Raw genomic sequence first — 11,517 nt, 5'->3', positions numbered from 1 at the left:
GTGGCACTGCCGTTTAGGTCATATTGGTGTAAAGCGCATGAAGAAACTCCATACTGATGGAGTTTTGGAATCACTTGATTATGAATCACTTGATGCTTGCGAACCGTGCCTCATGGGCAAGATGACTAAAACGTCGTTCTCCGGTACTATGGAGAGAGCAATAGATTTGTTGGAAATCATACATACAGATGTATGTGGTCCGATGAATATTGAGGCTCGTAGCAGGTATCATTATTTTCTGACCTTCACAGATGATTTGAGCAGATATGGGTATATCTACTTGATGAAACACAAAGTCTGAAATATTTGAAAAGTTCAAAGAATTTCAGAGTGAAGTGGAGAATCATCGTAACAAGAAAATAAAAGTTTCTACGATATGATCGCAGAGGTAAAATATTTGAGTTACGAGTTTGGACTACATTTGAAACAATGCGGAATAGTTTCACAACTCACGCCACCCGGAACACCACAGCATAATGGTGTGTCCGAATATCGTAACCGTACTTTATTAGATATGGTGCGATATATGATGTCTCTTACCAATTTACCACTATCGTTTTGGGGTTATGCATTAGAGACAGCTACATTCACGTTAAATAGGGCACCATCAAAATCCGTTGAGACGACGCCTTATGAACTGTGGTTTGGCAAGAAACCAAAGTTGTCGTTTCTTAAAGTTTGGGGTTGCGATGCTTATGTGAAAAAGTTTCATCCTGATAAGCTCAAACCCAAATCGGAGAAATGTGTCTTCATAGGATACCCAAAGGAGACAGTTGGGTACACCTTCTATCACAGATCCGAAGGCAAGACATTCGTTGCTAAGAATGGATCCTTTCTAGAGAAGGAGTTTCTCTCGAAAGAAGTGAGTGGGAGGAAAGTAGAACTTGATGAGGTAACTGTACCTGCTCCCTTATTGGAAAGTAGTTCATCACAAGAAACGGTTCCTGTGACGTCTATACCAATGAGTGAGGAAGTTAATGATGATGATCATGAAACTTCAGATCAAGTTGTTACTAAAACCTTGTAGGTCAACCAGAGTAAGATCCGCACCAGAGTGGTACGGTAATCCTGTTCTAGAGGTTATGTTACTAGAACATGACAAACCTACGAATTATGAAGAAGCGATGGTGAGCCCAGATTCCGCAAAATGGCTTGAGGCCATGAAATCTGAGATGAGATCCATGTATGAGAACAAAGTGTGGACTTTGGTTGACTTGCCCGATGATCGGCAAGTCATAGAAAATAAATGGATCTTCAAGAGGAAGACGGACGCTGATAGTAGTGTTACTATCTACAAAGCTAGACTTGTCGGAAAAAGGTTTTTGACAAAGTTCAAGGTGTTGACTACGATGAGATTTTCTCACTCGCAGCGATGCTTAAGTCTGTCCGAACCATGTTAGCAATTGTCGCATTTTATGAAATCTGGCAAATGGATAAACAAAACTGCATTCCTTAATGGATTTATTAAAGAAGAGTTGTATATGATGCAACCAGAAGGTTTTGTCAATCCTAAAGGTGCTAACAAAATAGGCAAGCTCCAGCGATCCATCTATGGACTGGTGCAAGCATCTCGGAGTAGGAATATACGCTTTGATAAGTTGATCAAAGGATATAGTTTTATACAGACTTGCGATGAAGCCTGTATTTACAAGAAAGTGAGTGGGAGCACTACAACATTTCTGATAAGTATATGTAAGTGACATATTGTTGATCAGAAATAATGTAGAATTATTCTGCAAAGCATAAAGGAGTTTTTCAAAGAAAGACCTCGGTGAAGCTGCTTACATATTGAGCATCAAGATCTATAGAGATAGATCAAGACGCTTGATAAGTTTTTTCAATGAGTACATACCTTAACAAGATTTTGAAGTGGTTCAAAATGGAACAGTCAAAGAAAGAGTTTCTTGCCTGTGTTACAAGGTGTGAAATTGAGTAAGACTCAAAACCCGAACACGGCAGAAGATAGAAAAAGAACGAAAGTCATTCCCTATGCCTCGGCCATAGGTTCTATAAAGTATGCCATGCTGTGTACCAGATCTATTGTATACCCTACACTGATTTTGGCAAGGGAGTACAATAGTGATCTAGGAGTAGATCACTGGACATCGGTCAAAATTATCCTTACTGGAATAAGGATATGTTTCTCGATTATGGAAGTGACAAAAGGCTCGTCGTAAAAGGTTGCGTCGATGCAAGTTTTGACACTAATCTAGATGACTCTAAGTCTCGGTCTAGATACATATTGAAAGTGGGAGCAATTAGCTAGAGTAGCTCCATGCAGAGCATTGTAGACATAGAAATTTGCAAAATACTTACGGATCTGAATGTGACAGACCCATTGACTAAAATTATCTCACAATCAAAACATGATCACACCTTAGTACTCTTTGGGTGTTAATCACATAGCAATGTGAACTAGATTACTGACCCTAGTAAACCCTTTGGGTGATGGTCACATGACGATGTGAACTATGGGTGTTAATCACATGGTGATGTGAACTATTCATGTTAAATCACATGGCGATGTGAACTAGATTATTGACTCTAGTGCAAGTGGGAGACTGAAGGAAATATGCCCTAGAGGCAATAATAAAGTTATTATTTATTTCCTTATATCATGATAAATGTTTATTATTCATGCTAGAATTGTATTAACCGGAAACATAATACATGTGTGAATACATAGACAAACAGAGTGTCACTAGTATGCCTCTACTTGACTAGCTCGTTAATCAAAGATGGTTATGTTTCCTAGCCATAGACATAAGTTGTCATTTGATTAACGAGATCACCTCATTAGGAGAATGACGTGATTGACTTGACCCATTCCGTTAGCTTAGCACCCGATCGTTTAGTATGTTGCTATTGCTTTCTTCATGACTTATACATGTTCCTCTGACTATGAGATTATGCAACTCCCATTTACCGGAGGAACACTTTGTGTGCTACCAAACGTCAAAACGTAAATGGGTGATTATAAAGGTGCTCTACAGGTGTCTCCAAAGGTACTTGTTGGGTTGGCGTATTTCGAGATTAGGATTTGTCACTCCGATTGTCGGAGAGGTATCTCTGGGCCCACTCGGTAATGCACATCACTATAAGCCTTGCAAGCATTGTGACTAATAAGTTAGTTGCGGGATGATGTGTTACGGAACGAGTAAAGAGACTTGCCGGTAACGAGATTGAACTAGGTATCGAGATACCGACGATCGAATCTCGGGCAAGTAACATACTGATGACAAGGGGAACAACGTATGTTGTTATGCGGTCTGACCGATAAAGATCTTCGTAGAATATGTGGGAGCCAATATGGGCATCCAGGTCCCGCTATTGGTTATTGACCGGAGACGTGTCTCGGTCATGTCTACATAGTTCTCGAACCCGTAGGGTCCGCACGCTTAAAGTTACGATGACAGTTTTATTATGAGTTTATGTATGTTGATGTACCGAAGGAGTTCGGAGTCCCGGATGAGATCGGGGACATGACGAGGAGTCTCGAAATGGTCGAGACGTAAAAATCGATATATTGGACGACTATATTCGGACTTCGGAAAGGTTCCTAGTGATTCGGGTATTTTTCAGAGTACCAGAGAGTTACGGGAATACGTATTGGGCCTTATTGGGCCATACGGAAAGAAGAAAAAGGGCCTCAAGGGTGGCCGCACCCCTCCCCTTGGTCTGGTCCGAATTGGACTAGGGAAGGGGGGCGCCCCTTTCCTTCCTTCTCTTTTTCCCTTCCTCTTTTCCTATTCCATATGGGAGGTGGAATCCTACTAGGACTAGGGAGTCATAGTAGGACTCCACACTTAGTGCGCCCCCTCCTAGGGCTGGCCTCCTCCTCCCTTGCTCCTTTATATACGGGGGCAGGGGGGCACCCCAGAGACACAACAATTGATCCTTGAGATCTCTTAGCCATGTGCGGTGCCCCCCTCCACCATATTACACCTCGATAATACCGTTGCGGAGCTTAGGCGAATCCCTGCGTCGGTGGAACATCATCATCGTCACCACGCCGTCGTGCTGACGAAACTCTCCCTCAACACTCGGCTGGATCGGAGTTCGAGGGACGTCATCGAGCTGAACGTGTGTAGAACTCGGAGGTGCCGTGCGTTCGGTACTTGATCGGTCGGATCGTGAAGACGTACGACTACATCAACCGCGTTGTGATAACGCTTCCGCTGTCGGTCTACGAGGGTACGTGGACAACACTCTCCCCTCTCGTTGCTATGCATCACCATGATCTTGCGTGTGCGTAGGAATTTTTTTGAAATTACTACGTTCCCCAACACCTCCCACATCCTCTCTCCCTCACTTTGCTTCTTCCTCAATACTTCTCCCTCCATTACTCTCCCTCTTCTACCTACCTTTCTCTCTCTTTATTACTCCTAGCTAACTCCACCACCTCCATTAATGCATCTCCTTTCTCTTTTTCCTTCCCCCTCCACTCGGGGTACACGCTAGCGCGAGAGAGGCCTCATAACCGCCGCCTCATGTATTGCATAGTTCCGCTATCACTCATAGTGATAGCACTTCTCGCCTATGTCATTGTTTAGATGGATGACGTTGTAGTTGCATGTATCGCTATTTTCGAGATGATGACGAGAGACCACTTTATGTTGGATGATTATTATGATGAGACTATTTGTATGTATATGCTATGATTACATTTGTGGTCTCTCAGCCATTTGTATGTGTATGATGATGACATTTGTATGTGCTAAAGATTCTTGTATAAAGCATGTTCAAATACAAAACAAATATGCAGAAAAAAAAACTAATAAAATTAGCAGTAGCGAGTGGAGAAAATTTAGTAGCAGCGTGCCAGTAGCAGTAGCGCGGCCCAGCAAAGCACGCTAGAGCTATTAGCAGTAGCGAGCTTCCACACAGCACGCTGCTGCTACACTTGTATAGCAGTAGTACGGGCGTACACGCGCTGCTGCTACAGGTTAGCTGGAGCGCCTTATCAGTAGCGTGTGACCCCGCGCTACTGCTATACCTAGAACGCACACTGCTGCTAGGCTTTTCCCTAGTAGTGATTGATCAGATCATAGATGCCACGGCGGGGTGTGAGCGTTTGTGCTTTCTGGATGCTTATTCTGGTTACCATCAGGTTAAGATGGCGGTTAAAGACCAAAGGAAGAAAACTTTCATCACACCTTTTGGAGCTTTCTGCTATGTGTCTATGCCTTTTGGGCTCAAGAGTGCACATGCGACTTATCAACGTTGTGTCCAGAATTGTTTCCATAATCAGATTGGATGCAATGTTAATACTTACGTGGATGATATTGTTGTTAAATCTAAAAAGAAGGAGACTTTGTTGGATGATTTGAGAGAGACCTTTGATAATCTCCGGGTCTACAAAATGATGCTTAACCCGGCCAAATGTGTTTTTGGTGTGCCTGCAGGCAAGCTCTTAGGTTTCCTGGTCTCAGAAAGAGGTATTGAGGCTAACCCAGAGAAAATTAAGGCTATCGCTTCACTGGCTAAGCCGTCCTGTGTCAATGATGTCCAGCGCTTGGCGGGTCGAATTGCAGCCTTAAGCCGGTTAACAAGCCGCCTGGGAGAGAAGGCGATCCCTCTATACCAGATGATGAAGAAAACAGATCACTTTGTCTGGAGTGAGGCTGCCAATGAGGCGTTTGAGATGCTCAAAAAACAGTTGGCTGAGCCGCCTGTCCTAGTAGCCCTCGTTGAAAAAGAACCCTTGCTCCTATATGTGGCGGCTAACAGTAGGGTTGTAAGAGCGCAAGGAGACAGGTACCCACATTGGCAGAAGTTGGTATATGGAGTGTTCATGGCTAGTCGCTTTGAAGCATTTTTCTTGGCCATCCCATTACAGTGGTTAGCTCTGCTCCTTTTGGGGGATATTATTCAAAGCAGAGAGGCTACAGGCCGAGTGGCTAAGTGGGCCATTGAGCTTGGACCCCATGGATTGAAATATGTGCCAAGGATAGCTTTCAAATCTCAGGCTCTTGTGGATTTTATCAATGATTGGACAGACTTGCAGACACCGAAAGACAAACCTGGCAAGACATACTGGACTATTCACTTTTATGGGTCTAGGCAATTGGAAGGCTCGGGGGCTGGAGTTATTTTGACTTCCCCACGAAGTGATAAGTTTTGTTATGTTTTAAGGTTGATGTTTCCCTGCACTAATAATGCAGCTGAGTATGAGGCTTTACTCCATGGTCTTCGGATGGCTAAGGAGATGAACTTAAGTCGGGTCAGGTGCTTCGGCGATTCAGATTTGGTGGCTCGGCAGGTCTCTGCCACTTGGGGTTCCAAATACTTGCTCATGGCAGCTTATCGCCGGGCGGTTGACAACGTGGCTGGACACTTTAAAGGTTATCAGGTGGAGCATCTGGATCGAAGGAAGAACGAGGCAGCAGATGCCTTGAGCTGGCTTGGGTCGCAGCGTAAAACGGTACCCCCTAATGTTTTTCTTGGTATATTGAATAATCCTTCAGTTAAAGAGGAGGATCTTGCTATTCCTGACCCGAAGGCACAATTGGTGGCGGCTCTCCATGCTACTCCTGATTGGACAGTTCCTTACTTGGCTTATATGACCCGGGGCGAGTTACCTGAGGATGAAACTGAAGCCAGGCAGGTAACCCGGCGGTCTAAGTCTATGACCATTATCAACGGCGAGTTACACTGATGTAGTGTCATAGGTGTGTTCCAGCGTTGTAATAAAACCTGCATATCAAAAACCTAGAACAGACAAATAAACCAAACCCAGATCTGTGAGTACAAAGTGACGGGCACGCAACAAGAGAATCAACCAAAAGAAAAAACAACTACCAAGAAACAACTACCCAAGGCTGCCGGACCGTGGCACTCTAGTTTCTATTGGTCCGACAGTGATCGATTTCAACGGGCGTCGGCACGTTGGGTGCCGATTGGGAATATGAGCTTCGCTTCGCAGCCGTACAACGCCACACCTTGATGTCGTACGCCTGCGCCGCGAGCTCCACTCATTGGTGGGAGCACAGCCAGTACTGGACGACTGTGTCAGTGACTTTGATTTTCGACACCCACGTCCCCATGGTTGCTGCCGCACTCCATGGAACTTCTTTTTCGGCAGCGGCGGCATCCGTAGGTTGTCGTCGAAGGAACACGATGGGGGTCGTCACCGCGTCAGCGGCGGGTCAACTGTGTGTCGTGTCGTGGATCTATCGTACGAATCGACGTTGGCTTCCTAGGAGGGTTGGCTCGTGCCATTTGGGGTGGCTCCAGCCAATTGGAAGCTTCGTCAGAGGTGTGAGGGCCTAGGAGGGGATGGATTTGGGCGTCGGCATATAAGATGTGGTGGGGGGAGGGAGCGGGAGGTGTGGCACGGAAACGGGTGTGACTGCTTTCCTCATGAGCAGTTAAAAAAGACCTCCGTAGCCTCTGATGGAGGGGAAAGCCGGGTTTAGGTCTATTAACGCAATTAGAATAACAACATGCGATCAGATCAATAACACACACAGTAAACAACATGATCAAAACCCTAAATCTATTTTTGTATTGAGTTAAACAAGGAATTCATGAATATATGAGGATAAAACTAACAACATGAGTGAACCATAGCAATCTAGATGGCCTTGGGTATGGAAGGAGGAGGAAATATTTGTTACCTTTACGAGAAAGCCTTGGGTTCTCGGTAGCGTTTCCTTGAGGGCGATGGCTAAGCAGTGATCTCCTTTCTTCAGGTCATACATCGGCGCCGCGGAGGAAAACCTACAACCGGGAGGGATCAAGATTTGGAGGAGACGATAGAGACGGGGGGAAGTGTGAAGTTATAAGCCACCTGGCCAGGCCCGTTCGCTCCGCCCGAGTAGGCGCCGGGTATGTGCGGGGCCGGTTTGGAGCATGACCGATGCCTCATGAGGTGCTCAGCTTGTTCGAGTTGGGGTGTTTCGGTCTTTTTACTAAGTCCGTTGGGTTTTCCTATATAAAATCGTTGTTTCGTGTCGTTCGTCGGACGCGGTGCACACTGCCATTAATTCCTCTCCATTTTACGGATGCTTCTTCAGGAACCCTGGGCATCGCCGGCTTCGAGCTTGCTCGGTGCCATCCACGGTTTCAATTAAATTCCAATTGGCGTCTTTATTTTATTTGACCTATTTTGGAAATTCAAATCTTCTATATCTAAATAGCTAGCCCCCACTACTAGATTTCTCTACACATGCGTGCTTCCACATCATCTCTATTATTTACAGCCTTCCGATCAAAATTGTGTTGCTTCAAGAAGTCATGCATTGTGCTCATAAGTAAATGTAAATCATGCCACCTCATTAGTCATGCATGTTTTTTCTTCTTCCAACGCATGCATGTACTCACGTTTTTGCATTAATCTGTCAGCTCAAACAACGCCACTTTATTGAGGAGGGGGGGGGGATTCTTTTTCTCTTTTATACATCATTTTATCACACACTTTTTTTTTGTTTTATCATTTTAAATATTTAAAACTCTTACATTTGTTTTTCATTGGTTTTATTTGGTTTTAAGCACCTATTTATGCATTGGTTTTAACACGCTTCTTGTGGCAACATGCGGGGCATCATCTAGTTCAATTAAAACGTGAGTGCAAGGATTAATTACACTCGTTCAATTTATTCCCATTTAGCAGCAACCGGTCTTAATTTCACCGCAAATTTACTCGTCCTTAATTCGTGGCACGAGGCGAGGGCGCAACGGCTTCTGCATGACGCAGGTGAACTCCCGCTTCTCGGCAAAGTCCACCTCGTCGCCCGCGACCTCTTTCCACTCGAACTCCCTCACCATGTTGGCCACGAAGTACTCGAGGTGGAGCATGGCGACGCCAAGCCCCGCGCAGATCCTCCGGCCTGCCCCGAAGGGCATCATCCTGATCTCCCTGTTGCCCGTCACGTCCACCCATTCCCTATCCCCGCCAGCCACGAATCTCTCCGGCGCGAACTCCATCGGGTTCTCCCACTCCTCCGCGTCCCTGCCCATCTCGGCCACCATGAAGTTCACCGTGGCGCCCTTGGGGATCAGGTACGCGCCGCACAGCTCGATGTCCTCTGCCGCCTTGTGTGGCAGCACGAAGTGCCCCGGGGGGTGCTTCCGGAGGCCTTCGAGGACAACCGCCTTGAGGTACGGGATCTTGTGGAGGTCCTCCTCGGGGACCTCCTCCTGGCTGTTGTCGCCCGTGATTGCGGCGACCTTGATGATCTCGCCGTAGAGCTTGTCCTGAATGGCCGGGTTCTTGACCAGCTCGGCCATGATCCACTGCATCGCGGTGGAGGTGGTGTCGGTCCCGGCGTTGAGGAACTCGGAGCAGAGATTGATCATCTCTTGGTCGCTAAGCGGCCGCTCCTCCTCCGGGAGCTTGAGGTCGAGAAGCGTGTCCACGTACGAATGCTCGAACGTGGTGTCTGATTTCTTCTTGGCCCGGTCCGAGTTGTTCAACTTCATGTACTCCCGCCGCGCGTTGATGAGTGGCATGAACAGCTCCATCTGCCGGCGCCGCAGCGCGTGCGCCGCCCGGAGGCGGCCGCGGAAGACGTGCTTGGTTACTGACGGGAGGAAGGCGAACACGGCCATCTGGTGCGAGAAGTAGAGCAGCTGCTCCCGCTGCGCGGCCGCGATTGCGCGCACCGCGCCCTCGTCGAGCCGCTCGCCGAAGCACATGGCCAGGAGGAGGCAGAACATAGCGTGCCGGAACGTCTCGATGACCGCTTCTCCGCCGGCCAGCAGTTTCTCGGTGAGCACGCGGCGCGCCCAGCAGCGCGCGGGTGCGAAGAGGCGGACGCGCGACGGGTGCAGCGTCTCGGCGACGAGGTTCCGGCGCAGGAGGCGGCACACGGGCCCGTAGCTGGCGCGCGTGATGGTGTGGTTGTTCTCGCCCAGGAGCGTCGCGGCCGCGACGAGCACGCTGGGGCGGTCCGCCAGGTAGGCTCCGTGCACGACGAGCGCCGCGTGCGCGAGCCGGCGGTCGGCAATGTAGATTGAGAGACTGGATCCCAACCGCAGGGAAACCACGGAGCCGTACCGCCTGAACAGGCGCTGGAGGAGGGGCTCGGGGTCGGCGGGCGAGTTCGTCAGCCATACCAAGCTGCCGAGCACCGGCACGGACGGCGGGCCCGGCGGGATGCGGCAGCCAGCCCGGCTCCCGCGAAGGATGAGCAGGACCGGGAGGGTGACGAGCATCGCGCACACACTCAGGCTGATGTGCCACATGTCCATTGTTTTCTCCTTGTTTCTTCAATCGTTTGGCTGGCTTACCCTTTTATAAACGCGCCCGCGAATGCAACGAGGAGCAAACTGTTTTATTACCGTGTCACCTTCGCCGTGTCTTACTCTTTCTTTCCTTTTTTTTTTGCGGGAGACGTGTCTTTTCAAAATCTCTAACCAATCCCCTAAAAACTTATAACTTCTCATTTTACTTCTTTGAGCGCACTTTTTTTTTTTTGAGAATTTTTCATTCAAATCACGAAACAGTGAAAGTAGTTGACCCTACAAGCACACTGAAACGCAAACACAAAGGACTATGAACACCTAGAGTATCCTAAGATAACCATAACACAAGAAGATCTCCGGAGCCCTTTGTCATCATCCCTGGATCTTGAGAGAAGACCCCTGCAGCAGAAGGATCTGCAACCAGGCGCAAGCAGGTCATCATCTTCGACCACGGTACAATTGCCGCCACGCTGCTTCCTCCTTTCTTGACACTAGCGCTGTGAGGGCATGGACATCAATCCGACACACCTGCAACAGCCGTCGCCATCTTTGGCTTTGAGTACGGCGAAAAGTGTACCTTCCGGAAGGAAGAGAACTCGAGTCATCTGACCGGTCCAGCACCGCGACCGAGCCATCCGCCCGGACAAAGCAGGATCTCCCACCAGCATCGACGCAGAGGAAGGAGAAGAACAGCAACAGCAAATCATACCGACAAGGAAGAACAAGGGTCTTCGTCTCCCTGCATCCATCGCCCAACTGAGGACCCAAACGGCCAGTGCCAATGGACCTCCAGCCACCATAGCCCGCGACTTCGACGAGATCCCGGGGACCCCCCACCCCGCTGGCTCCTAGACGAAGGCAAAAGCCTCGCCTGACCGCGAACGGAACCCGGAGAAACTTATTCCCACACGACACCACCGCAACGGCCTCGGTAGCGTCTCCCTCAACCCTAACCCTACCACACACCCACCAAGCGAACAGACCCGAGGTTCCCCCTCCCTCCCGCCGCCGGAGCGGCCGACGGAGAGAGAGGGAACTGGCAGCTCCACCGGCGGCGCGCAAGGGAACCCTCGTCGCCTCCCTAGATCGCCTCGTGCGATCCTACTTTTCCAGGACGGTTCAGGCTTAGGTTTTCTTTGAGCGCACCTAACCATTCTCTCAATCGCTAGACGAGTAAAAAAATTAGAAGCCGCCCGCAAAAGGCAGCCTGGCTCTCACAAATAAACTCGACTGGTGCCTCCGAGAGTACTAAAGTTTTTGGCTCCCTCTCTTCCTATCGGAGCGGCCACCACTTCCCCCCGCCGTCGCCCATTCTCGCCGCCACCACCA

General features: G+C 48.5%; 1 protein-coding gene across 1 annotated transcript; it reads right to left on the bottom strand.

Moving 5' to 3' along the window:
* Positions 1-8,396: 8,396 nt before the first annotated feature.
* LOC123174063 (cytochrome P450 89A2) lies at positions 8,397-10,194 on the bottom strand. Its single transcript, XM_044589985.1, has one exon. It carries the CDS (start codon positions 10,192-10,194, stop codon positions 8,641-8,643), a length of 1,554 nt encoding a protein of 517 aa, XP_044445920.1. The 3' UTR covers positions 8,397-8,640.
* Positions 10,195-11,517: the final 1,323 nt, after the last annotated feature.

This window comes from Triticum aestivum, chromosome 1D (assembly GCF_018294505.1).
Source record: "Triticum aestivum cultivar Chinese Spring chromosome 1D, IWGSC CS RefSeq v2.1, whole genome shotgun sequence".
Taxonomy (NCBI): Eukaryota; Viridiplantae; Streptophyta; class Magnoliopsida; order Poales; family Poaceae; genus Triticum; species Triticum aestivum.
Note: the sequence above shows the minus strand (reverse complement) of the source record. Positions and strands in the feature narration are given on the sequence as shown.